The sequence below is a fragment of the Hevea brasiliensis genome, chromosome 17 (genome assembly GCF_030052815.1).
Source record: "Hevea brasiliensis isolate MT/VB/25A 57/8 chromosome 17, ASM3005281v1, whole genome shotgun sequence".
NCBI lineage: Eukaryota > Viridiplantae > Streptophyta > Magnoliopsida > Malpighiales > Euphorbiaceae > Hevea > Hevea brasiliensis.
This window is the reverse complement of record NC_079509.1, coordinates 24,378,390-24,401,307: the sequence shown is the minus strand read 5'-3', so window position 1 is coordinate 24,401,307 and position 22,918 is coordinate 24,378,390. Positions and strand designations below refer to the sequence as shown.

Below are 22,918 nucleotides of genomic sequence, written 5' to 3'. Positions count from 1 at the left end.
ATGGGTAGAACCCGGATCAAATAACACAAACACATCTTGATTAAAGTTGAGAAGGTACCAGCCACAATATCAGATGTCTCGGCCTCTTCTCTCTGTCTCATTGCATAGACTCTGACTGGAGCACTGCCTTGCTCTGATTGATTCACAGTGCCTTGGCTGCCTGCTGGGTTACCTCTACCCCTGCCTCTACCTCTACTAGGTGGTTGTGAACCTCTGGTGACAGGGCTCTGAACTGACCCTTCTGCAGTAGTAGGAGGTGGTCCAACTCTGCGAGTACTGGTACAGTCTTTGGCAAAGTGCCCTGTGCCTCCACAGTTATAACAGGCTCCTATGGCCTTGTAGCATACCCCACCATGATTTCTTCCACAAGTTTCACATTGGCGGGGAGGGTAGGAAATTCTAGTTGTTCGATGACTGGACCTTGGTGGTCTCTGCCCTGATGATCCACCTCTGTTATATCTCTGGGCTCGGGGCTCCTCAAATTCTTTTCTCTTCCCCAAATTACTGCTCGAGCTCTGACCCATAGGTTTCTCCCTCTTCTCTATTTCACACTGCCCTTGTGGGGGTTTGGTTTGTACTTGGGCTTGGACTGACAGATTATCAGCCATTTGTTGAAAAAAAGTGGCCATTTGTTGGGCCATTTGTGCAGTAATTTGTGTAGGTGGGGCTGGTAAAGTCGAGCTTCCGACTCTTTGAGGGGCTGAGGCATCCCCTTGTACCTCACCCTCTATAGATTGATCGACTGAATGATCACCCTCTTCCATAGTCAATTTGAGAATCTTAGACCTCCTGAACAATTACACAAGGAGATTTCCTCCTGTTAGTGCATATTTATAATGTAATGTACTGTATGTATCAAACAATGATATTGAGCAGTTGTACTATGAAGAAAGAATATTCAAATAACATGTGAAAACAGAATTTAAAAACTAGCTCTGATACCACTAAAATATGTCACACCCTACCCCTCTATAAGGCATAACATGATCTCGTAGTATACTTAATGAATTACCAACTTCGTCTGCTGATAACCCATTAAATACACTACAAGGAATTTTAAAACTTTTTCTTACTTTTTTTTACAGTGGTGAGCACCATTTACAGGTGTTAAAAAATTTTTTTGAACTGAAGTAAAACAGCTAACACATTTGAATTATTAGTAATTTCTGTGAAAATTTTGGAGGAGTGCCATCTATATTTTGAATAAAACATTTCTTCAAAAAACTATAAAAAGCACTTCAAATATATTTCTCAATCTCAAACTCCAACATTTAATCAACACAATATGTTTCTCAACATTTGTCAACTCAAATCCACAATAAATTTTCAGTGTTTTCAAAGGCTGAGATAAAGGAAATATATCACAATATTTACAAACAAAAATAATTTACAATTTATTTTACAACTTCAATGTACAATTTTAATTTATAACTGCTCAAAACCAAGAACACTATATACATACAGTGAACATATATTATAATACAAAATACAAAATATGGTATACTCAATATACCTGATGATCTCTCAGTGTAGTACTAGCAGCCTAGTCTGCTACCCTGTCAGTCTGTCTACCTGCGATAGCAATGAAAAGCTATCGTTGAGCCATTGTCTCAGTGGTGCACAACATTAACCAAATACAACTTTAAATCACAAATCATAAGTCATATAAATAGTGGATACTTAAAACCATAGTTAAATTGAAAGACAGTGAATGTCAATAAGAATTTAAACTCTATTTCACAATATCACAATAAATATCAATAAATCACACACAGCTTAACCATGTTGCCAAAGTTCAATTCATCCCAAAAACCGATGGCTGGTGAGGAATTCAATTCATCCCAAAAGCCGATGGCTAATGAGGAATAACATAGCTAGCTAGCAATAATATGAGTACTCATTCTATTCGTCCTCAACAGGCACACACCTCAATACTTCAGCCAGAGAGGGAATTCAATTCATCCCACTAGACAAGCTAGCGAGGAATTCAATTAATATACATGATAGATGTGGTTTCAAACCATTTACAATGCTTTTCAATCAATAAGTATCCATCAAATATCATTCAAATAATTTTTCACAATTTAAAACAATAATATAAAAATAGTCATAATTTATTTCAATTAAAATTTCAAAAGAAATAACTGTTGTGCACAAACCTCTGATAACTGTCTCTTGGCTCTGACTCAGTGTTTCCTTCCCTTTCCCTGAGTCTTTGCTAACTGAAACACACAATTTGAAGTGTTTCAGTACTCATTTAAACTGTCTCTAACAATAAGGTTCAATAATTAATTTATTAAATTCTATTATTTCTTTAGTCAACCTAAGATGTTGACCCTCAATGCATTCTAGGTGAATTAGGTTTTAATGTTACCAATATATCACATTTGTAGCCTTTTAGTATTGGTACATGTTACAAAATTCATTTCCATGTATATTGCATTTTATTGCAATTTACTGGATTTCGTTATACTAATTTGACCTAGCCGGATGACCTAGTTCCCTCGGTTTTCGGGTTTCGATCAAAACTACAAACTTGTAGGTCTATGTCTTATTGCACGTGGGGCAAAATTTCAGGTCATTCTGAGTTGTGTAGTCCAAGTTATGGTCAATCTACAATTGCTAGTCAGAATGCATCAAAATTGTAGCTTTAGGTCATTTTTAGGTCACTTTTGGTTCGGTCAGTTTTTGGACCTGAAATTGTGCAAGCTATTTGGCTTGATTATGGCCATTTCTGGGCTTTGGTGTCTTCATAAGAATTGTAGATATATGTCTCAACTATTCATGGTAAAAATTTCAGGTCAATTGGACCTGTTTTGAGTGAGTTATTGCATAAACACTAACTGCTGCCCAAATGGTCAATTTTCAGGTTTTCAAAGCACTAATCCGGATTTGGTCATTTTTCAAGTCACCTTTTAAGCAGAATTTTGCTAAGCTTCCTTCATGAAAGTTGGCACATTTTGTACCTAGTTTCACCTCCAATTGGTCTTATACCAATTGGAGTCACACACTTAAGGTTCTAAGCCCAAAACATACACTGCCCTATTGTACATTGTTCACCCTTTACCAATTACACATCCTATGCTTACCAAGTCACTCTTCCATGTCATTTCTGGTTTGTACCATAATATAAACACATTTAGCAACTCATTTCTGGTCATTTTGGCAGTTTGTAATCACACTTAACATACACAATATAATACAGAATTTTCCAAGTCTAATTACAACAATTAAACACATGAATGCACCTCATTTACATGTCCAAATTCAAACCTTTATACACACATACATGCTACCATCCATAACAACATAATTCAACAATATAATTCCATAAACCAAACCATGAAACAACACATTTTGATCTTCTTCATAAGGCTGCCATAAGTTTACACATATCCATCAATTGCCATTTTCACTTTTTAAGCTTCCAAATCATACCTTACACATGGAATTCAAGTACAATACAATCAAACATTTAAATCATCATTCAAACTACTATTTACATGCAAGTATAAACTGTTCTTATTGAAGTTCCATGGCTGCCAAAATGTACCTCTCCATTAACTCATCAAACTTCAAAAATCCTTCTACAAATCAACTACCCACAACACCCATTCAAAGTTTAATGAAACAAGAATTAAAAATACATACTTACCATTTTTGAAATTCTTCAAAACCTCACCAAAACTTAATTTTCTTGCTGCCTATCTACTGCCCAAGTTTTGTAGAACAACTTTAGTGAAGGAAAATGTAAGGATCATGGCTTGAAGATGGGAGAGTGGAGCTTGCATGGAGCTTGGAAGCTTTGGCCATGGAGGTTTCCCTTCTTCTTGGTTTCGGCTGGTTTTGGCAAGGTGAGGAAGATGAGTGATCTATTTTCATATGATGTTTAATGGTCCACTTAATGGAGTTAGTGGAGCACTAAGTAAGGGTTTAATATTTGTTTTATTCTAAAATTTCCAAATTCCCACATTTAACTTCTATCTTTTGCTATTTAGATTAGATACCACCAATTTAATTTTTCATGACATTTTCCAAGTGTAACATCATTTATTTTTAATGGACATTTAGGTCAAAAGACAACTCAGGGTGTCAAATGACCACAATGCCCCTGTTCGGGTTACATTCCCAATTTTTCGGTAACACCGAGTTTTGTCGTTTTCTCGATTTCTCATTTTTCTTTGTACTAATTAATTAATTTTTCTTTGATATTTCTAATGATATTTATGCTTTAATAAGTCTTTAATTATGTCTTAAAAATATTTTTCAAGATTCCCCACGGTCCAGGGCTAGTCAACGGTCCACGCTGCAACTTCCCGGTGCAGTCACCTATCGCTAGGGTTCTCGGCTCGTTTAACTTGGTTACATTTCATTGCTATTATTTTTCCTTTGTTTTTCTTATATTTTCTTTTCACGTATTTCATTATTTTATGTCTTCTCACCCATATCTAAGTGTAGTTCTAGGCATCCTAGCTGTCTGGGCAATACTAGTCAACGGAACAGTAGAATGCACTACCAAACATAGGGGTGTTACAGAGCGACCTAGTTAGTTGACCTGGTGAACCGAACATAAAATCAGGCTAGTTCCCTCATTTAACCCGAAAAGAAGTTGACCCCAAAAAAATTCGGATGACCCATTGACCTAATAACTAAATTAATTTAAATTTTTTCAAATTAAAATTTTTCAAAAAATATTAATGATATTAACATTTTAATATTAAAAAATTTATACTCATATTTAGTCAATGAATAAGATATTATTTAGCTATTATCTTTTTATTTATAGCAATACAATAAATTTTATAAATGATATGCTTATGTTTTATTTTTAATATATAGTTAATATTTCACAAATATTAAGGAGATAGTTACTCGTTTATAAAATTATTTTAAATTGATATATTAATTATAAACCTTTAAAATAAAAAACATTTAAAATTTAAATATTTTTAATAAAAGTATTATTAAGCTATATGTAAATATAGCTTGATAAATGTTGAAGTATTCATTCTAAAAATAAAATTTAGTTAATTAAACTTATTTAATTATATTAATAAGTGTAATATTTAATTAATATATATATTTAATTAATTTTTTAATAACCTATTGATTAAATTGTTGACTCACTGGTGATTCGTCGATCTGGTTATTTAGTTGGGTCAAGCTTCGAGTTGGGCTTAATAACTATAACTCGAAGGTTATTGTTTTTGTGAAATTTTTTACTATTTTTCTTCTCTTGATGTAATGTGTCTCTTACTTATAAAATGTTCGAGAGAAACTCTAATTACTAGAATACAATAGAGAAGAACAAGAGGATATTTGAGTCTTCTTACATTCAATTAACGGAAGTATGGATGAAATTATATCTTAGCGTAGATAATTATTTTTGTGACCATATGGGTATGTATATTGAGGTCGTTAGGAATTTGATAATGAAAATTTTGTATGGTTGTAAGATATATTTAGAGGTGTTAAAAATGGATAATCATACGAATAGCATGTTTCTTGAAGAAAATATTTTTAAAGAGCAAAAAATGTTTAATTAAATTTAAATAAAATTTATTTTTTGTTTAAATTTAATTTTGAAAATTTATTTTATTAAAAAACCTAATTGAACCTAATTGGGCTCTCTAAGGCCAATAAGGTCCAATAGGGTATTTTAATTAAATAAATAAAATTTCATAATTCTTTTGTATATTTAAAGGAAAATAAAAAGTAAATAGAAAAATTTTCTCTTTTAAGACTCTTTAAATCTTTTTATTTAGGTATTACTTAGAGTTTCTATATAATTTTTTGACCTAAACCCTATAAATATCTCATAGAAAAGAAGAAAAACAAAAGGAGGGAGGGGAGGAAAGAACAATACAATACAAGAAAAAACTCTCACTTTATCTCTCTAATTTGATAATTTTGCCTCAACTCCCTCTTTATTTCTTTTTTCTTACTTTTTTCCTTTTTCTTTAAGAATTCTTCAAGATTTCTTTAAAATATATGTTATAATTTATGAATATTTATGAAATATGCCATACATTTATTCTTTCATATTTATGTGTCTTTAGATAGTCTCATATGTTCATAACATTTGTATATATATGATAAATTTGAGGGTGATAACAACTCTGCACATATTCTTTTTTCTATTACTTTGTTTTTAATTAATTTTCATTTACTTCTATTTTTGTAAATTGTATAAAAACTATATTTCTAATTTTCATAAAATTCTCATAATTTTAGTCTCAAGAATCATGAAAAAAGTTATTAAATTAAGTAAGTTATGGCTATCAAAATTATGGTATATGCATATCATGATTTACAATGCAGCCCATTTTTAGGGCTCATATCTCCCTTAATTCTTCATCTTTTTCTACTATTCTTGGGTCTAAAATTAAATTTAAGATCTTGTCTAACTTTTTCCATTGGTTTCACAAAAAAATCTTTTGTAGTTTGAGAGATATCGCAATTTTAAAAAAGTAGTGTAAATCCGTCACTATTAAAATTTTCGATTTTTATAAATTATGTGGTAATGATTTTGACCTAGTTATTAATTTTATAATTTATCTTGCTTCTGTAATTTTTCTTAAATTTTTATATTTGTTTAGATATTTTTAAAAATTTAAAAACAAAGACAATGAATCTACCATATCTAAAAATTTCATTTTGTTTATTTTTTTTTTGTGTTCAAGTTTTAAATTATATCTTGATATTATTTCAATGATATATATGATGTGACATGGTATTATGAAGTATTAGAATTAGATTAGATAGACTCATGACTATTGTATAATTTTGGCCAATTAAATGCCATATTATAAATGATTAAATTTTTAATTATAATGTTTATTTTATTTTAAAAAATAAATTACACGGAATTTAAGTAAGTATAAAAAAGGACAATAATTACACGGAATTTAAGTGGAACTTAATGGACGTAAGACAAATATTAACTTGTCATATTAAAAGATAAGGTTCTTCTTTCAGAGTAACTTACTCTAATGGCAACTGCAATAATTATAAGATAAGTATCCCTTTAAACTTTTTTGAGATAACAATTTCATATATAATATATAGTAATAATAGAAATTTATTAGATAAACACTAAAATCAGTTTTGTTTGTATTTTAACCCATGTTTGGTATGTAAATTAAATTTAATTAAATACTTGGTAAATTATAAAATAAATTAGCATATTAAAAATAATTTTTTTAGGTTGCAATTGTTTGGAACCTTTTGAGTGTTTATTAGAATAAATTTAGTTTAATTACCTTTAGAGTAACTTGGTAAATAAATAAAATACGTTAATTCTTGTAAATTAAATTTGCTTGTAAATTAAATTGTTAATAATAAATTAATTTGAGTATTCATTAAATTTCACTTAATTTAATTTAGCAACTCTATAGATAAGGAGTACTCGTGCACAAAACTTATTCATAAACAATGAATTATTTGTGTGTAAGTATAGAAATTGTATTTTTAGATAAGAATTTTGATACAAAAATAATAAATAAGACTTTTAAAAATATTAGTAGAGGACTAATTAATAAGTTTAGACCAAGCGTAAGGGTGCCTAACACTTTCCCGTTACGTACTCACTATTCTGAACTTAGACATTGGACTATGGTGAGAACGGTTGTAGAACCTTTGTAAAGAGTAAGTTGCTATCCACAACCCTATTAGAAAATTGAGTGCATCAATCAAGTCCTTTTGGTTGTCCATTCAAAAATTGATACCTTAATCAAATGTACCTCAGAAGAAATAATGAATATGTCCCAGTTATTATTCGAGTGACGACTCTTATCTAAATATGCTTTTATTGTATAAATCCTTGGTATAGTGATAGTATTACGAGAAAACAGTACTTATCAATAAACTCAATTCTATTAATATTATATTAATTACATGTCTAAAAATTACTATTTAAGAAGGAGATAAATTTCAACAACTGTCCCTGAACTTATATGGTTGTAACGCTACAGTCCTTCAACTTTAAAATATAACATAAAATCCTCTAAACTTTTAAATTTTATACAGTAAAATCCCTCTGACTTTCAATTACTAATTTTCAGTTAGAAACTGACGTAAACAGCTCCCGTATGGCGCTTAGTTAATATTTCTCTCTCATTTCTTATACAAAGTGTAAAATTATTCTCTCTACACGTAAAAATTTATTTTATTTACAGAGAAAAGAAGAATTCAATTTACACATGGCTTGAGAGAGAAAGGAGAAATACTGACTAAGCTCCATACTGAAATTATTCAGGTCAGCGTCTAACTGAAAAAAATTAGACGTTAGAGAGATTTTACTGTGCAAAATTTAAAAGTTGATGGAATTTTATATTATACTTTAAAGTTGAAGGACTGTAATGTTACAACTATATAAATTCATGGGCAATTTTTAAAATTCATCCTTTAAAAATGTGATACTTAAATAATTGATAAATTTTAATAACTATTTCTGAACTTATATAGTTATAACACTATAGTCCTTTAACTTTAAAATGTAACATAAAATCCCATAAATTTTCAAATTTTACACAGTAAAATTCATCTGACTTTCAATTACTAATTTTTCAGTTAGAAACTAATGTGAATAGCTCCCGCATGATACTTAGTCAATATTTCTCTATCATCTCTTATGTAAAGTGTAAAATTATTCTCTTTTACGCATAAAAAATTATTCTGTTTATAGAGAGAAAAATAATTCAATTTATACATATCTTGAGAGATAAAAAAGAAATACTGACTAAACTTTATGCTGAAACTGTCCAGATCAACGTCTTACTTAAAAATTAATAATTAAAAATTAAAAAAAATTTACTATATAAAATTTAAAAATTAATAAAATTTTACGTTATATTTTTAAATTGAGAAATTATAATATTATAACTAAATAAATTCAAGTAAAATTTTCAAAATTTATCCCTCAAATAAAACAAATGTGACTCACTTTATGCAATTTGTATAATTCTAGTAGAGCTTTCACAGCCACAGCAGGAAATAAAAGGTAACTTTCCTTTTTAATTATAAAATTTTATAATATTATATTATTATATAAAAAAAATAGAAAAATAGATATTTTAAATAAAAAAAATTTCAATATAATGTTATAACAAAAAAAAAATATTATTGACTCCAATGATTCGGCTATAACGGCTAAGCTAACAATGGCCACTGTGCGCAGCCCCATCGCCACCGCCAAGCCCACCGTGTCCTTCACCACTCCGCAAAACTACGCCACCAGACTCTCTCATCTCCTTGCTCTCAAGTCATTCACTCCCCTATGGTGTCCCACCATTATCACCGAACCCACTTCGCAAACCCTCTCCTCCCTAGCCCGCCACCTTGCCCCCTATACCATTTCTCCTGTTTCCGCAATCGTCTTACCTTCTCGCACAGCAATCACCGCCTTCTCGACCGCCATACTCTCACTCACAACTCCTCTGTTACCTCCGAGCGGTGACGCATTCATCATCGGCGCTCTGGGCAAAGACGCAGAACTGATTGACACTAAATTTTTGCTTAATATTTGTTCTAATATCGATAGGATTAGGGTTGTAGTTCCTCCAACGGCGACGCCGAGTGGGCTGGTGCAATCGCTGGGGGCTGGACGCGGTCGGGGGGTGATGTGTCTAGTTCCGCAGGTAGTCGGACTGGAGGAGCCTCCGGTGGTTCCAAACTTTCTCCGGGATCTGCAGGCAGCGGGGTGGGCTCCTGTTAGGGTGGATGCTTACGAGACTCGGTGGTTGGGACCTACCTGTGCGGAGGGAATAGTGGAAAAGAGTGAAAAGGAAGGAAATGGATTAGACGCAGTGGTGTTCACGAGTAGTGCGGAAGTGGAAGGGTTGTTGAAGAGCTTGAGTGAGTTTGGGTGGGATTGGAGGACGGTGAGGCGGCGGTGGCCGGATTTGGTGGTGGCGGCACATGGGCCAGTCACGGCAGCTGGTGCTGAGAGGCTGAGCGTGGATGTTGATGTTGTGAGTGGCAGGTTTGAGAGTTTTGATGGCGTTGTGGATGCTCTGCATACTAGGCTTCGAGGTTAAAGGTTTGAGTTCTAATTGTATGGGAATTAGTCTAAATGAAAAACAAAAATTTTGTGTTTTTTCTTAGTTATTAATTCTTATAATAAAACATGAATTTATTTGTTCATGTTTGAAAATTTGGGGTATACTAATTATAATTGCTAAATTCTGAACTTATAATGCAACTACAAATGATTAAACAATCAAAATCAATAAATCATGCATGCATGCGTTGCACCAACTGTACAGATTGCAAACTTACGCACTTGCAATTTCGATTGCAGAATAGTTATTTTCTCTAAGCCAAATATTCCTACTATCTTTCACATTGTGGGGAACAGTTTTCGGTTCATAAATTATTAAACCGTTTTGCTAGGTGATAGACACAGAAAGAAGCTGTACAGAATCAGTTAATCACACATAATCTTTAAAAACAATGATGGCATTAGATTTTTTTTAACGTTATAGTAATGATGTTTAAAGTTGACACTTTTATTCTCTGATGTGCCTTTATCACCTTTAATGTCTTTAATCTGTATAGAAACTAGAAAGCACAAAAGTGTACTATGTATTGCCTTTGTAAAGTTATTTATTTATTTATTTATTTTTTGGATCATATTCGAGCTAATCCTAGTTTGATTCACTTTAGATGTAACAAAACACACAAAAGATTGGATGACAGAAAGTTGAGTAATTGTGGTGGGGAACTTTAGCTAAGATGCTTTAAGAATATGAGCAATGTTAGAAGGCTTCAATGAGAAGAAAGTGGTGTCCTGTTCTTCCCTTTTCCTGCTTAAGCAAGAATGTGGAAACTGTTTGTAATTGTGAAAAACTTACAATGATGTGTACACTAATTATCTTCAGTCTGATTCATCTGTTTTCTGAAATTTTCCTGTTCTTTTCATTATCATTATTGTTGTTATTGTTAACGTTACAATCATTGTTATTATTGCTTATTTTAACCCTTTCCTCTCTCTATTTAGAGAACTTCCCTTGGCATTTATAGCTGTGAAAATAATTAGAGAAAAAGAAGTTGCCGGTTGAAACATGAAGATATATGTCAAGATATGCTATCTTCTGCATACGTACTTGTCTAAAAAGTAAAAAAATAAAAATCTGGTATCAGCACTCAAGTCCCATCTTGTAGAACTTTTTCTTTGATAGTTGAAGTGAAAGCTTTCTAAATGATTTTTGAATGGGAGGAGTTATTCAATAATGTGTTAGTACTTAGTACTGCTATTTTATCTGGAAATTAATCAACATCATATTTATCTCCAGAAATTAATGGGAAAAATTTTAACCATTGTATTACTCTACAAAAAAAAAAAAAAAAAATCAACTGTGTAATGCCTGTAATTTTACAGGAAACATTGTAAATGAAAAGACTGATTAGAAGAGAAATATACAAGTAATTAAATTTTGAATATGATAAAATCTTAAAAAATACACAAACTTATAGGCAGTATATTGCAGCAAAACAATTCTTGTAATCACTACACAAACTGACTATGATCCATACCAAACAGAAACAGACACTCATATCACCTAGCTACTTGTTATATCCATAAATTATCCATTCATATGATAATGTGAAATTGACAGTATACTATATGGCTTCATCAGTTCTGTTATTTTCTCTTTGACTTGAACCCTGATAGAAGCTTTAGCACATCTTCCATAGATGGCCGATCAGCTGGCCCGCTTCTTGTGCAGAGCAAAGCAACTTCAAGAGCCATTTTTATCTCTTCTCGCATTGACTCAGAGGAACCGGCTTCATTCTCATCATAAATTTCTCTTAAAAGTATCTCCTTAGGCTTGCTCTGTATGCTTCCTCCCGCATTTGTCAGTCTACCATTAGTCAAGATTTCTATAATGATCTCTCCAAAATTGTATGTATCCATGTAGAGCGCCTCTTTTATGTTGCTATTGAATTTGCCTGTTAGAAAAATTTAAGACAAATGTTAATTACTACTTCTGCTGCTTAAAATATATTAAGGTGAAAATAGTTAGAATTATTTTCATTTTTTTTAAATGGTGGCAAGTTTGTTAATCTTGACTGTGATTCTATGTATAAACTGTAACATTCTATGTATTTATGTTTGTGTGGAATATTGACTGTGATTCTCTTTGTACTTAGACAAGCAATGAGTTTCTTTGTTGGACTTTTTGTAGTTTGCCCAGAAGGTTCTGTCCTTGCTACTTCCATTTGGTTTCCTGACATTCTTACAACTTTAACTAAACTAGGAACGTTGACGTTTAAAGTAAGATGATTCAAAAACAGGAATTCATAGCACAAAAAATCCTGTGCATGTATGGCATGAAACAATATATGCAACAGAGTGGTGGTAGTAAGGAATACCTGTTTCTCTCATTGAAATTGATCCTGGAGATGAGGATTTAGTCATTTCTGCAAGGCACTTAATCCCAAAATCAGCCAAATGTGGTTCCATATTTTCGTCAAATAATATGTTGCTCGACCTCAAATCTCCATGGGGCATTGTTGGATAGCAGTCATGGTGAAGAAAGCAAAGTCCCCTTGCAATGCCAATCACAAGTTTGTACTTGGCTGCCCAATCCCTCTTCATATTAATTTTCTCAGCCAAATTTCCATTAGGCAAGTTGTCATACAAAAGATAAGCTAGTTGTTTGTTGTAGCAAAATCCCAGTAATCTGTTCAAATTTTTGTGCCTTGCATTTCCCATTTGTGTTACAAATTCTGTCACAATCTTCATTCTCTTTGCTTTAAATTCAATGTTTTTCACTGAAACAGTTATTCCTGTGGGTAGAACTGCTTTGCAAACTGAAGCTGATAGAGGCGGCACAGCTTTCTTGGACTCTGTGGAACTAAAGCTCCTCAAAACATCATTTGCTGTGAATTGAGGGAGGCCACTGAAGGAGGCCATTTTCCATTGGCCTTTACTTCCTCTTTGAATATAGAAGATCCCCCAAGCTGATGCTACAATGAACATAACCACCCCTGCACACAGCAGAATAACCCATGTAAGCTTCCTCGTGCCTTTGCTGCCGAATATTGCCATTGAAGCATGACATGGCCGCAGGGGTGCTCCACACAGCTTTTGATTTCCAGAAAATGCACTACTGCCCATTAATCTAAACACATTGTTGGAGGGAATGGATCCAGAGATATTGTTGAATGACACATTTAAAAGTGCTAAGCTTGAAGAGTCACCAAATTTTTCTGGGATTGGACCACTGAAGTTATTATGTGATAAGTCTATGAAACTTAAATCTAGAAGACTTGCAAGCTCATCAGGAATATTTCCTGTAAATTTATTATTAGCTAAATCCATCTTCCTAAGAGCCTGACAATGAGAAATACTTTCTGGGATATTCCCTACTAGGTTGTTCTCGTGCAACTCAATAACAATAACAGATTTGCAAGAGTGGAAAGGAGGAAAGTTGCCTGAGATATTACAAGCTGATGCTGAGAAGTTTAGGAGAAGTGGCAAAGACCATGTAAGCACTGGGATGACACCTCCAAGACCTGGATTGTTGGAGATATTGAAGTATTGAAGCTTTGAAGCTTGAAAGACATCTGAGGGAATACCACCGGCAAACTTGTTCCTCGAAAGGTCCACATATGTGATGTCAGGAAGATGGATGAATTTCAGGGGTATCTCACCTGAGAAGGAATTTTCTTCAATTCGAAGACGCACAAGCGAAGAACAATTGGAAATGGATGGTGAAAGACTGCCAGTAAAATTATTTGAAAAAAGGATCAACTTGAACAGTACACCTCCTGCACAAATATCTGGTGGAATGCTGCCCACCAAATTGTTGGTGGAAACATCCACCCACTTGAGCTTTGAGTTCCTGCCCAAGTCCTGTGGAAGAGACCCAGAGAACAAATTATTCCATATTGGTAGGGTGTCCAGTGATGGAAGCTGTGCAATGCCTTGTGGGACAGTGCTATTCATATTATTGTACATGAGACTTAGCAGCCTAAGATTCTTTAACTCTGCAAAACTCTCCGGTATCGGCCCAGAAAGTTGATTATCGGAAATATCTAAGCTACTAAGTGGCACAATTTTGCTAAACTCCCATGGGACCAACCCGGTGAGGTGGTTTTTGAAAAGGAATAATGACTGGAGCTTGGTGAGATTGGAGAGTTGCTTTGGTATCGAACCATAGAGATTTGCATCCGCTATATCAAGATATTGAAGCTTACTCATGTTACCCAACTGCCAAGGGATACCTCCATGATAGGAATTGTAGCCAATTTCCATGCGGTTCACTGTCTGGAGTCTGCCCAGTTCTGGTGGTATCTCACCACTGAGGAAATTACCTGCCAGGTGTATAACCTCCAGGCTCTTGAAAGAACCGTACTTTGGTGGGATTGGTCCATCAAAGAAACTCCCAGCTAGATTAAGAATCTTAAGATATTCAAGCTGGGAAACTTCTACTGGCAATGGCCCTGAAAAGCTGTTACTGAAGGCATCAAGTACAACAAGGTTTCGAAGACTGGAGATTCCACCTGGAAACTGGCCAGAAAAATTATTTCTGCTGAAATCTAAGCTTCTCAGATTGGTGAGGTCAAATATTTCCAAAGGAAGATGCCCGGAGAATGAGTTGTGACTGAGGTTGACATCAACAAGCTCAGTGAAGACACCAAAATGCTTTCTCGGCAATGCGCCACCAAGATTCTTGGCAGAAAGGTCCAGAGCAATAACAACAGTGGAGTTCTTGTTGCACTTGACACCAGACCAAAAACACGCATGAATTTTCTCTGATGGGTTCCCTCCAAAAGGCAGTAACCAGTCAGCCAAACTATTACTATCGTCAATAAGCTCAGATTTTAAGCTTAAAAGCGCCTCTGAGTAAGGATCAGTGGCCAAAACCACTATAGTAAACATCAAGGCCAAGAAAACCTTCGGGTACAAGAAATGGAACATCTCCATTGGAACTCGCAGCAGAGGAGGGAAGACAACTATGGATACCAGCCCTGGATTTAAAAGAAAAAGAATGTCTCAGTGTTTTGCTTTGGATGTCTCACGTCTGTGATTTTGTTGGATGAGAGATGCATGGGGACTAGAGAAAGATTGCATAAAAGGAGGGGAGGGAGGGAATGACGCATGGGGATTAGTTGATATTTGAGAATATTATCGTGTGGATTTTGGGGCAAGAAGGGACCCTTAGGATCATAGTTTACTTGGATGGTGTTCGCCACTAAAGAGGATAGCTTTTTCCGACTGGATGCATCTCTTCCTCGCTTTTCAATGGAGAGAAAAGGAAAACAAATATATATATATATATATATATATATATATATATAAGGATTAAGGAAAGCATACAATTAACTACTAGGCAATTATCATGATAAGTACCTCTATGAGCTAGTTTTTGGAGTATGTAAAAGCATCAATAATGTCACAACAGATTAGTAATGTAATTCATGCAACATAGGCTGCAAAAACGCATATCAAATTTGCTTGCCTCAATTATACTTTCAAAAGGAGTACAATTCATATATAGTATTGAGTACACTCTGCGTGCATACGAATTTGCATATATTACTATAAAATTTTCGTTGCCAATTAATTGTTAGTGATTAAAGAATAATGAATAGTGAAAGGGTTTTTTTTTTATTAGATAGAAAGAATTGGAGCATCGGGATTCGAATTTGATTCAGTTAGATCGATTATTATACTTTTTTCATTAAATTAAGTGAAGACGTTAAAGAGTTAAATGGATAATTGAATATATCATCTAATTTTGAAAATGTAAATATATATATATATATATATATATATATATATATATATATATATATATATATATATATATATATATATATTTAAGGGTTTAATTAAATGGCTATATATTTTTTTTCTTTAAATTAAGATTTGATTTTTTTTTTTTTTGAAAAAAAATTATGTAGGTGTTCAATTATTTGAGAGACAAATTTCTCCTGCACATGGGTATTGATTAGAGGGAAAGGCAGTAGTTAGTTTTTTGAGCCGGCATTGAATTGGTAGTGGTAAGTGCAGCGAAGATAGAGAAGAATAAAGACAATGGATATAACTGTACTGTACGTGTGATTGAAAAGCAAATCTCTTTCTACCAATTTAAAAATATGATTAGGTAGTCCCCTGTGTGCCCTAGATATTCGTGTAAAAAAAACTTATCAGTAAAATGCTTCTTTGGAGTCCAAATGCAAAGATTTAATAATTTAAAATTAAGGTAAATTATAATTAAAATCCTAAAATTCAAAAAAATTTATAAATTAATTTTTAATGTAATTTTAATTAATAATTTGATCCTTTCATTTTGCTTTAGTTAATAAATTTGTCCTTCTGTTAACATGAAGACCAGTCTACCGTTAATGATTTATGAAATGACAAAATTGCCCAGTGACTAGAGAGACCCACCCCATCCACCACCTTCCCTCGACCCGCCTTTGCCCTCTTTCTCCAGTGATCCAATCTCACATTCAGACAATCTAAACTTTTCTTCTATAAATGCAAGCCTAGAAAATGATGATGCCAATCTCTTGCCCAGATCTAAAATCGAAAACCTATACCTGCGCCTGCCAACAACCACAACGAGCCTACAAGTGAGAGTTCCTGCCAAAAGGGTCATGTCATTGCTCATCATGGTCATGCACTCGGGTGAACTCACAATTTCGATGGCGAGAAAACCAGTAAAAGGGCATTTCTGCCATTAAAAAAAATTTTAGTGGACTTTTTTTCTTTGACTAACGATAAATTGGGCTAAAAATTAATAGAAAGACAAATTTGTTAATATATTTAAAATTTGGGGACAGAATTATTATTTAAACTTACACTAGGGGTAACTTATAAATTTTTGCTAAATCTCAAGGACCTACTTGTAATTTAATCCTATTTTTAATAGCCACTTAAATCTGAAATGCTGCAGAGCTGTGGTCCTACTGGGGTTTGTTTGGACATGGAAACAAGAATAGAAATGGCAAATGTCCTTCAGTTTCGTTACTGCAAAGATTTTTGTTCCTTTCAGCTTCATTGGGTGAGAAAATTTTTGTCCACATACACATGGGGAGCACTGCATAAAAGAAAATAATTTTTAAACACTATTATCATAATTTGATTTTTCATTTTTATAAAGATAAATTTACTTAAGTTTTTAAATAATTTTAAAAATATAATTAAAATAGTAAGCTTTATTTATTTTTTAAATCTATGCTCTCATATTTTTAAATTAATAAATTTTATTTTTTAATGTATATTAAATATAAATAAATTAATAAACTAATATATTATTATGACATCAGGAGAGTCCCTGCTAGTTAGGGGTGTGCAGTTTTCAGTTTAAATCAAAAAATTGAATCGAATCGATTAATTCGGTTCAATCGGTTCGGTTTTAAAATTTAATCGGTTCGGTTTAGTTTATAATTTTGATAATTTTAGATTAATCGGTTCGGTTCGATTATTTTCATAAAAAAATAAAAAAACCGAACCGAAATTATTAATATATATAAGAAATAAAAAAATCGAATCAAATTGAATCGAACCGAATCGAATCGAACCGAAATCAAAGAAAACCGAACCAAACCTTAAGATTTTTGAGTTTTGATTTCTAATTTTTTTGTTTTTATGTTTTTATTATTTAGATTTAATGTTAAAAATATGAAATTTTATAAATTTCGGTTTGATCGATTTAAAATCGAACCGAACCGATATTTATCGATTCGATTCGATTTTCTCTTATCAATCGGTTCGGTTCGATTTTTAAAATTTTTAATTTTCAATTTTCGATTTTATCTGTTCAGTTCGATTCGAAACTGAACCGACCGTTTGCACACCCCCAGTGCTAGTGCGGGCCGCAACTTCCAGCAACCAACCCTTTGTAGCACACTAAGGCCGCGGAAAATGATCCCGGGAAGAAGGTGGCTCGGCCATTAATTATTTCTCAATTAATGTGCTATAAAAATCTCTGGCCATTTCTTCTGTATTCGTTTCTCTGCAAATAAATGAATGCTTTAAAAGTTACATGCAATTGATGTACAATCTGTTTTTTTTCAAGGCCGTTTCTCCATATTGAGATTAATTTTTCATGTCCTCGTGTCTAAATAATACATCAAGACAAGTTAATTTATGCCAATGAAGACTAAAATTTTCTTCTCAAAAAATTTTGTCGGCAAAATGAATGAAATAAAAGAATACCACAGATGCGTTATGTTATATACGTTGTGTTATATATGATAATTAAATAAAACGAAATGTAAGTATTATAAAATTATGGTTAAATTAGCTATTTTGTATGAGAGTGAATATCGAACATCTAAAATAGAACATACTTGAGGATCTCAATTGGCAAAATCAACTTGAGAGAATTCAAACAGTATAATCCATTTTTCTCCTCCAATTAAACTTTATGAAGTAATTATGTTAGTTTGTTAATATCAGAAGAAAGAGAGAGAATATTAACATTTTCTAGTAGTGCAATAATAAAAGCACATGATTAAGGGTCTTCATTGTTATCAAGACTTGCATATTGTAATGATACTAATAATCAACTTTCTTATTAAAAATAATAGGACTATTGTAACACCCCTGATTTTTATATATTATTATTGGGCTTCGTGTAGGTATCCTCAATTCGCGGAAATTCGACAGTTGTGGGATGCGTGAATTTCCTACGCATGCACTACCGGAAAAGTCTCCGAATTGGATCGAGGTTTTGGCTACCCCACCATTGTCAGGCATCCCGAGCGCGTTCCCGAAGTCGGAATCGGCAAAGGTAAACCCGAACCTTACTTTTTCGTAATTTTCTAGTGCTTAAATAGGATTAAAAATCCATAAAATATTCGTGGTAGCTTAGAAAATTACGATTCTTTTTGCAATAGCTTAGTAATATTTCTAAGGACCGCGGGGCAGAGTTTTATAATTTTTAGAGCTTATTTGAGTAGTTTTTGCAAAAATAATCAATTATAAGGACTAAATTGAAATTTTACATATTGTGATGAATGATTGATTTGATGGGCCCACGAGGGGCTGTGTGATGTGATTGAGTTGTGGATATATGGATTGTGGATATAGAAGTGTGTTTTGAGCCCTTTTGCAGGTTGGGTAGGTCCTAGGTATAGGGAAGATTCTGCCGGATTTTCGGCACGACTTAGGATGTATTGGTCTTTTTCTTTGTTTGTATTGAGTCAGATTTATTAAATGATTGTAATAAAATTGTCAGATGAGACAGATGACCTTCTTCCTCCGCCCAGCCGCCACAGTGATTGTCGTCAAGTCTGTGAGTAGAATATTAATTTTAATTGTAATTTCGATATTATTATATGCTCAAGCATGCCCATGCATCACTTATATGCATATATTTATGTAGTTAAACTCTAGGCACGATTTATGTTGCATTCATAACTGTTGATGTGCCATGGATGTTGTTGTGGTAATTTGGAGCGTGCGTTGGCGTGCGTGTGATGTGGTGTGGACTATGGATAGACGGGGTAGTCACGGCTTGAGTAATTGGGACCCGATCCTTCGAGGGGTAGTCACGGCTTGAGTAATTATTTGGGACCCTCGATTTGGTTATTAAGTGGAAGTCCGAGCTTGAGTAATTCGGCACCAGTTGGATTTAAGAGAGTCAGATAGGGATCGGCTCCCATATGTTATGATTGATACTACAGGTGTGTGAGTGCTCCAAATTACCTTTCGATGCTATGATGTGAATTTATTCTTGATGTTGCACTTCATTCCACGAGTTGCATTAGTTTTAGATAGTTATAGAGATTATGGTTAAAATTGATATTTTACTCTCTGAGTCGAATGCTCACTCCTGTTCAATATTTTTTCTCAGGCTACAGGAGGATTTTATTGTGGTTAACCTGCTTTTCTCCTTCGCAGGTTGTTTATCAATAGTTTTGTAATTTTATTTACTCCTAGAATTTCCGCATGTGTTAGAAATATTTAAATGATTCGGGTCTGTAATATAAATTGTCATGTGGACCTGTAAAATTATATGCATGTTTGATGGATTGGATGAGGGAGCTGAGCTTCCATTTATTTTTATGCCGATATGAGTATGTGGAGGGTGAGCTGAGCTCCCCAATTGATGATATATTTTGTTTACAGGTCGGGTGAGTCAAAAACTCCCCGTTGAAAGGTCCACTTTATGGCCGGATTCTGTCCGGTTGGTTTCTTGAAATTGGGCCCAAATGGGCCTTAGAGTTGGGTTAATGAACAGTTAGGCTTACTACGGGTCTCGGGGGCTTTAGGCTGGCCCAGGTCCTAGTGCCGGTCCGGCCCATAGGTTGGGTCGTGACAACTATCAAGATTTGGCTCCAATGCTATAAAAAGGCAAAATATAATAGGGTATGCAAGTTTCTTAGAATCTCCAATAAAATTGAAAGATCAATTAATTAGAGTTAGTCCTAGCCACTATTTGGTTTAGACAATCAACCGAACTGAGATTGGTCTGAGTCAAATTCATAATTGGATTGGGTTAACTATTTCATTTTTAAATTGGATTGAGACTACGGAAGCGGTTATGGTTCTCCCTCCTATGAATCAAAATTAGAATAATCCAGTTCGAATCAATTCCAGATAAATTTAAAATTTTTCAAATTTTATTATACACACACGCGCGCGCGCGCACACACACACACACACACACACACACACACACACACACATATATATATATATATATATATATATATATATTATTTTGAGTATCTTTAATTTTTTTGACCATTTTTAAATAAGTTACACATTAATTTCTATGAATTTTTGAATTCAATTAGTGCATTTTAGATTTTTAGATTCAATTTAAAATTTTTAAAATTCTATTTTTTTAATATTTGATTGTGAACATCTTTAATTCTTAGACTATTTTCAAATAAGGTATAGAATAATTTTTTATGAATTTTTTAATGTTAAATAGCATATTTAGATTTTTAGGTTTAATTTAAATTTTAAAAGTTTATTTTTTTTACTATTTTTCTAGATTATATAGATCATTGTGAATGATATGCATTCACAAGTGTACGGATTCATATAATTAATAAATAAGGAGTAGAGTATCGTCCATAGGTATTATCCTTAATTACTAAATTTTATATTAATTTTACTAATATTTAGACTATCAAAATAAATTAAATTTAAGAAATTAAAATTAAACTAAAAATGAAATTAACTAATATTGAAAATTAACTAATAAAAGTAATAAAAATTTTGAGTTTAAAATCAAGTAAAAAAATGGCTAGATATTGATTTCACTTGACTCAATAATTAATCTCATTTAATTTTGCATAATAATCAATTTTAACTACTCATAAATAATTAAAAGCATCTATTAATCCCTTCCGAGTATCATTAAACCTTCTAATTAATGAATTAATCCCTATTTCTCAATAGAGAGTTATTAAATTAATTAGAGAATTAAGATAAGATTATTTTAATAAAATCCTATAGATCTAATTTTAGTTTTCACTCTTAATTGAAATCTATTATAGTTGTTATTAAATCAAATTCATAATCATGTTTTCTAACAATGGATTATAAATCTAAAATCATTTAAGTTTTTGGTTAAGATATTCAAAAGTATTAAACTAAAAAATAATAACTATTAGCAAAGTACAGAAACTTAGATAAAAATCTCGACTCAAGCTGCATTAAATCTCTAGTTAAAATATTTAGCCACTTATAATATCAAAATCAACAATAACATTCAAGCAATTAAAACTCAACATCATTCAACAAAAATAAATTTCTTCTAAAGAAAATAAATTAAAAAAGAAGAAAATAAAACTCTATAGAATGTGGATTGGTGTCTCCTCCTTTAAGCTTTCAAAATCCCCCCTTCAAGATCCTTGCTCCAGTAGAAAAATGGTGAGTTTTAAGCATTTGGAAGTGTTAAAAATATCTCTCCTCCCTAAAAATTGCAGGAATCCTCAACTAAACTTTATCTTGGACTCTTCCCCTCCTCTTGGTGAGTTATCACAAGCCTACATATCATAGCTAGTGGTGTGCCTGGAGTGAATCCCACAGTTGGTCATGCGCATTTTACAACCTCAGGGAGCTAGGGCTGAGCAGAATTCGGTTCAAATCGAAAAATCGAACCGAATCGAATCAATTCGGTTCAATCGGTTTGGTTTTAAAATTTAATCGGTTCGGTTTTAATTTATAAAAATTTCAATTATTTCGGTTCGGTTCGGTTTTGAAGAGAAAAAAATCGGTTAAACCAAACCGAACAGAATAGTGATTTATATAGTCAAATCGAACCGAATCCATTTTTGAATTAATTTATTTTTATGGAAAATTTATGAATTATATTTAATTATATATATATATATATATATATATATATATATATATATATATTAATTGTTTAATTTCAATGATTAATGGTTAATAGGTTCAAACCAAAGTTAAAATTAGACCAAATAACTTGAAAATCAAGTATAAATTAAAAAATCAATCAAAAATCAAACCGATCGGTTTAAACCGAATCGAACTGAAATAAAGCGGTTCGGTTCGATTCGATTTTTCATCAATTTCGGTTCGGTTCAGTTTCTAAATTTGACGGTTCAGTTTTTATAATTTAATTTGGTTCGGTTCGGTCCGGTTTGAACCGATTGCTCACCCCTACAGAGAGCTGTGAGATCTTCTCTTCTGCCACTATGAAACTTTGTCCATTTTTCACCACTTTTTGCATAAAATGGACAAACTTCAATTAGACAAGAGAAATTCACTTTTAACTTAACTAACTATAAAATGTAAACAAAAATAAATTAAAGGACTAAATATTTACATAAATTAATAAAATTTACTCTATAAGTCCATTATATACCAATGAACATCTTTAATTCTTGGACAATTCTCAAATAAGATACACAATAATTTCTATAATTTTTGAAATTAATTAGCATTTTTTAAAATTTTAATTTTATTAAA

The 22,918-nt window shown here is 32.5% G+C and overlaps 2 protein-coding genes across 4 annotated transcripts; one reads left to right on the top strand and one right to left on the bottom strand.

The window, feature by feature from the left end:
- The first annotated feature begins 9,085 nt into the window (after positions 1 to 9,085).
- On the top strand, positions 9,086 to 12,922 carry LOC110669441 (uncharacterized). Of its 3 annotated transcripts, none has more exons than XM_058139228.1 (2): positions 9,086 to 10,039; positions 12,787 to 12,922. In XM_058139228.1, the coding sequence occupies exon 1, from the start codon at positions 9,162 to 9,164 to the stop codon at positions 10,035 to 10,037; it is 876 nt and encodes a 291-aa protein (XP_057995211.1). In that variant the 5' UTR covers positions 9,086 to 9,161; the 3' UTR covers positions 10,038 to 10,039; positions 12,787 to 12,922. The 3 variants fall into 3 exon arrangements, with proteins under 3 accessions (XP_057995211.1, XP_057995209.1, XP_021686807.2); XM_058139226.1 differs by lacking the exon at positions 12,787 to 12,922 and adding an exon at positions 12,189 to 12,381; XM_021831115.2 differs by lacking the exon at positions 12,787 to 12,922 and adding an exon at positions 10,666 to 10,983.
- Positions 11,406 to 15,227, bottom strand: LOC110669442 (leucine-rich repeat receptor-like protein kinase TDR). Its single transcript, XM_058139225.1, has 2 exons — positions 12,376 to 15,227; positions 11,406 to 11,952 (listed from the first exon to the last, which is right to left on the bottom strand). The coding sequence occupies exons 1-2, from the start codon at positions 14,933 to 14,935 to the stop codon at positions 11,645 to 11,647; spliced, it is 2,868 nt and encodes a 955-aa protein (XP_057995208.1). The 5' UTR covers positions 14,936 to 15,227; the 3' UTR covers positions 11,406 to 11,644.
- Positions 15,228 to 22,918: the final 7,691 nt, after the last annotated feature.